The 6,011-nt window shown below is 37.4% G+C and overlaps 1 protein-coding gene across 1 annotated transcript in view; it reads right to left on the bottom strand.

Annotated features, from left to right (window-relative positions):
* The window catches only part of LOC106867680 (dynein axonemal heavy chain 6-like), a 319,316-nt gene that overhangs the window by 164,577 nt on the left and 148,728 nt on the right, over positions 1 to 6,011 (bottom strand). Inside the window, exon 38 of the mRNA XM_052973027.1 lies at positions 2,308 to 2,471. Within this exon, the coding sequence (XP_052828987.1) occupies positions 2,308 to 2,471 (164 nt within the window). The remainder of the gene's footprint in view (positions 1 to 2,307; positions 2,472 to 6,011) is intronic.

Below are 6,011 nucleotides of genomic sequence, written 5' to 3' on the forward strand. Positions count from 1 at the left end.
ATATATATATATATATATATATAATATATATACATACAAACACACATATATATATATACCAATATATGTGTATATATAATGCGGTGAGCTGGCAGAAATGTTAGCATGCCGGGCGAAATGCTTAGCGGTATTTCATCTGTCTTTACATTCTGAGTTCAAATTCCGCCGAGGTCAACTTTGCCTTTGAACCTTTTGGGGTCAATAAATTAAGTACCAGTTGCATACTGGGGTCAATCTAATCAACTGGGCCCCTCCCCAAGAATTTCGGGCCTTGTGCCTAGAGTAGAAAAGAATATATGTGTATACAAATATGTGCGTATGTGTGTGTAAATAAATATACATATATATATGAGTAACTGTAATGTTGTAAACATCTTAAATAAATTGAAAATGTAATTGAGAGTTGTAGTAGGTTCCATCAATAGTGGCATTGACCTAATGGCCAAAGAAGATACAACAACCATGTGGAGTCACTTAAACAGGTAATGTGTAAGAAAGAAAAAAAAACTGTCTATGTTAGATTTTAGAAGAGGCCAATTATGTTATCATTTAAAAGGAATTAGGTGAACTGACAGTTGCATTTTATTGTAAACTCCTATGTTTTGAAGAAGGAAAATAAACAAAGCATTTATTGTTTTGAATAATTAAATGTATTGTATGTCTCATCTTCATCTTCATTTTAACATCCACTTTTCCATACTTGCATAGGTCAGACAGAAATTGTTGAGGTGGATTAGATTTTCTTGTGTTGGATGCCCTTCCTGTCACCAACTCTCACCAGTTTCCAATCAAAGTAATGTTCCTCATGACCCAGACATGTTACAACTATCACATGAAATCAAGGAGACAGTAACACACACACACACACACACACACACACACACACACACACACACATGCATGTACAAGCTTCTTTCAGTTTCCATCTACCAAATCCACACACAAAACTTTGCTTTGCCCAAGGTTAGAGTAGAAGACACTTTCCCAAGATGCCACATAGTGGGATTGAACTAGAGATGATGAGGCTGGGAAGCAAACTTCTTACCATATATATGTGCATGCATGCATGCTTGTGTGCACGTGTGTGTGTATATTCAGGCCTTGTTTGGTATATGGCATTGAAATGTCACAACAATAACAAAACATTGATGTCAGTCACTCCAAAAAGTGACCTGATGTGAGTTGTCTCACTTGCCTATGATTTGCTTTCAAGTGTTTTTAACACCAGGTACATTGAGAATATATTCTCTTACACAAAAAACGTAACTAACCTACAAAATAACACACACACACACCTTGTGCTTGTGTGTTTGATATGGTAATGTGTGTGCATGTGCGTTTGTAATAGACACAATCATAGTTGTGTGAATGAGAAGTTTGCTTCCCAGCCATGTAGTTTCGTGTTCATTCCCTTTACATGGCACCTTGGGTGAGTGTCTTATGGGATAGCTCAGGAATAATCAAAACTTTGTGAGTAGATTTGGTAGATGGAAACTGTGAAAAACTTTTGTGCATGCATGCGTGTGTGTTTTTGTCTCCATATCTTGACATCATGTGATGGTTATAAATAAACATCCCACACTTCAAGTCTTCTATGAAAAGAAGTCTGGTGATGGGAAATATTACCTTGCTTGGAAACAGGTGATGCTTGGCAACAGGAAGAATATACAGCTGTAGAAAATGAGCCTCAACAGACAACATCTTATTTCTTTACTGCCCACAAGGGGCTACACACAGAGGGGACAAACAAGGACAGACAAACGGGTTAAGTCGATTATATTGACCCCAGTGTGTAACTGGTACTTAATTTATCGACCCCGAAAGGATGAAAGGCAAAGTCGACCTCAGCGGAATTTGAACTCAGAACGTAGCGGCAGATGAAATACCGCTAAGCATTTCACCCAGTGTGCTAACGTTTCTTCCAGCTTGCCACATTTACCTCAACAGACAACATCTGACCGACACAAGAATTTAAAGTGGCTATATCCAGATCAAACATTGTATTTGTTTTATGTTCAAGCTGTCCAGATCCAGTCTTTCACACCTACCCTGCAATGTCATTCTAAAAAAAATGAATAATCACATCATCAAATCTCAAAGCTATAGAACAATATATGATTAGTTAAAAACAATGGGGATAAATAAGTATTGAATCTGACAGAGTTATCTGAATGCTAAAAGGGTTAAAGCTATGATGATGAGTTGAGATACAACAGGAAAAAGAAACACAAGAAAACACTTTAATAATCCCTCCTTGTTACATGTTAGAAACAGTTATTTCTGAACCAAGTAAAGGATATGACAAACCTCTCCAAAATGCTTGCTGGCCATATCTGCCATCATAGTATGGAAGTACATGCGATCTTTGTCATCAGTTAGACGGTCATGAAAGATTCGGGTGGCTTCATGACAAAACAAATTAAAAATCTGTTCTTTTGTATGAATTACTTGTAAATTAGCTTGTAATACACCTAAATAGAAGGAAAAAAAGTCATGAACATTATTTCAGTAAGAAGGTTATGGAAGAATGATTACAATTTTCTTATTTGTTTATTGCCCACAAGAGGCTAAACATAGAGGGGACAAACAAGGACAGACAAACGGATTAAGTTGATTATATCGACCCCAGTGCGTAACTGGTACTTAATTTATCGACCCCGAAAGGATGAAAGGCAAAGTCGACGTCGGCGAAATTTGAACTCAGAACGTAATGGCAGACGAAATACCACTAAGCATTTCGCCCGGCATGATAACATCTCTGCCAGCTCGCCCCCTTTTGATTTCAATTTTCTGCTTACATAATTTCATGTTTGTTTTATTATATATTCATCATCATCATCGACAACAACAACATCATCATCATCATCAACAACAACAACATCGTCATCATCATCAACAACAACATCGTCATCATCATTTTAACATCCACTCATCCACAGTTTGCATGGTCAGACTGAGTTTATTGAGGCAGATTTTCTATAAGCAGATGCCCTTCCTATTTTTCATTACACAGCAGGTGTGATTATGTGGTTAGAAAGTTCACTTCTTAACCATGTGAGTTAAGGTTCATTCCCACTGTGTGGTACCTTGGGCAAGAATGATCTGATATAGCTTCAAGCCAACCAAAGCTTTGAGAGAGGATTTGGTAAACAAAAACTGAAAGAAACTCATCAGATTTAGTGTTTGAGCTAAATTTGACAGTTTGCATAAAAGGAAAACAAAATACAATACCCCAACCAAAAATAAAAGTATTTAAAAAAAAATCAAAATACATCAACTAGATTATGGCTGGGAGATGACAGTTTGCTCTAAGTATCCACACTTAGCTTCCATCACAGCCTCAAGACAGCTCTGGAACCTGGCACGTGCATTCCTTCTCAACCTTGGCCACCAGCTCTGCCTTCAATGTTGTAGGCAGAGTGATTGGTGTTTTTTCTCAACTGCGCCCCACACATAGTAACCCATGGGATTACAATCAGAGGAATTAGGAAGCCAGAAATTGTGGTTGACGGCCTGGTGGAGTCATAGAAATTCTCTTACAACCACTTCTAACTCTTTCTGGTGGTATGGCAAGGAGATGAATTCTGCTGCCACACATACGGTCTTCCAGCAACAACCCTCTCCAGCCAGGGTTTCACCATAATCTTACAGCAGCTTCACATAGCCATCTGAATTGAGCCTAAGGTCCTGTTCAAAGATGTATGGCAGCATGATACCACCCTCAAAGTGCATCACAGTTTGGGGGAACTTGGTTTTCATAATACATGGAACATCACATGGATTGTGTTGTTCTGGGTATTGTGCAACTGGTCCAGGCAGGAAATCTTTTCATCTGAAAACCAGGTCATCCCCAACTCAACAGGATACCTCACCTTGGTCAGGAGCTCCTTTACCTTCATCAAACAGTTCTCCATTAGCCTTGGCTGTCAGAATTTGTCCCTTGTGCCTCTTATACATGTGGTAGCAAAATTCCTCATTTAGGGTCAGCATCATGGTGGCAATTCCAACAACCATTTCTATCACCAAATCCCAGAATCCTTTGCTTAGATCTTCTATCACCTTGTCTTGCAGTTGTTGGGTGAATTTGAGTGTATGGACAAAGACTGCTTGTTGTATCCCTTCCTGCCAGCTATGGCTTCATAGTCGCCATTGCAGCTGTTCTTGCCGTGTCTTGCAATCTCTACAGTGTTCAAAGGGCATTGAGCAGCAATCATAATATCAGCATTTTAACACCCAGCATGAATCATCAATATTCAGATGGCCTTCAGTTCTCCACGTCAGTTAACATTTTCTCAATTACAACTTTAATCTTTATGCTCTCCAACACTATTGACTATTCACCATTACATCAAGCTGTTCCTAGAAAAAGGAGACATTAAAAAAAATCATTAAATTTAACCCAAGCACCCAGTATAAGTGTGTGTGTGTGTGTATATATATATATATATACACACACATAATTGTATATACTCCAAACAATTTTTACCAGCCAGCAAAGAGTACACAAAATTACCAATTGGAAAAATTCACAGAATGACTTAACAACAAATTGTAGTCACAGATGTTAAATACTGATTATTGTGGTTAGCCATTAACTGGAACTTAACTGAGAGTTAATGCAGTATCTGCCCAGATCATATATCCCTCCAAACTCACACACACACACATACACACACAGTGGGAGTGTAATGTGTGTGTGTGTGTGTGTGTGTGTGTGTGTGTGTTTGTCAGTGTGTTAGTGTACTTGTGTGAGTGTGTTTCCATTTCTGTTTTCATATGTTCACTGTTTGTAAACAATGAAAGTGTTGTTCATTTGCAGTCCACTTCAAACCATATTTTCAGAACTGGGATATTATTACTTTGCTTGAAAACATGTGCAGTTGGTGACAGGAAGGACATCCAGCTGTAGAAAACTCTTCCCTAATATCATCTCACCTGACCCATGCAAGCATAGAAAAGCAGACATTGAAACAATGACATCTTACTTAATCAACATTAAGTTTGTATTGAACGTTGTTTCATACACATCATCCATTTTCATTACATGCCCATACTAAGTCAAGCAGTCTACCCTGCATACAGTAATCAGTAGCTTCTAATATCTACTTTCAATAGCAACCAATGTTAATTTGCAGGTGAAAACAATTCTTCAAGACTAATCTACCTTGATAGATTTTTTAGCTTGTCGACATAATGATATTCTAACTCAAACAGCAGGATTATTATTGACTGTGTATCAGAACAAAATCCATATGTGATACTAGCAGAATGACTGCTCTCCAGGCAGTTTTCTGCTAGTCCCTTGATAATATTTTCACATTTGATTCCCAATTCTAATAATTTTTATATTTTACGTCTAATTATTCCTTTGCATAATAGTAAATATTGCTTTTACTATTTTATCACATTCATAATCTCTCTTTTTTAAACAAACATCACAGTAGTCCAACAACAGAGGGAGAAGCAGTTTGTCAAGAATTACTTTCCCCTCAAAGCAACATAGAGATTTCAATTAAGCAGCCCATCTGTAAGCTTTGCAGTGTGTGTGAGAGAGAGAAAACATTGCAAACAATGAATGATATAAACATGAAATGAAAAAATTGTATAAATAGAAGGGCATTACTACAGATGTATATGCCCCTGACTTTGTTACCTCATAACATCCAGGAAAATGGACACTTTTTCACAAAATTTTCAATAAATACTGCTTAGATGTTGTGGATTCAGAGTATATAGGAATTTATGAGAAAGAATTTTTCTGAGGGGGTGGAGAGAGGCGTTTCAGAAAATTCCCATGATCTGACTTTTTCCCTCATAACTTTCAGGAAGATGGGTATCTTTTAACGAAAATTTATACAAATCCCTTTCAAACAGCATAGATTACGATTATAAAGAAATTTGGGGGGGAAATCTTTTCAGGGATTTTCCCTATTTTTATAAAACCACAACCTTCGAAATGATGGGGTTGAAGGTGCATCTTTGTATGAAAAATGTTTTGGAAACTCTTTTTT

This window comes from Octopus bimaculoides, chromosome 14, assembly GCF_001194135.2.
Source record: "Octopus bimaculoides isolate UCB-OBI-ISO-001 chromosome 14, ASM119413v2, whole genome shotgun sequence".
Taxonomy (NCBI): domain Eukaryota; kingdom Metazoa; phylum Mollusca; class Cephalopoda; order Octopoda; family Octopodidae; genus Octopus; species Octopus bimaculoides.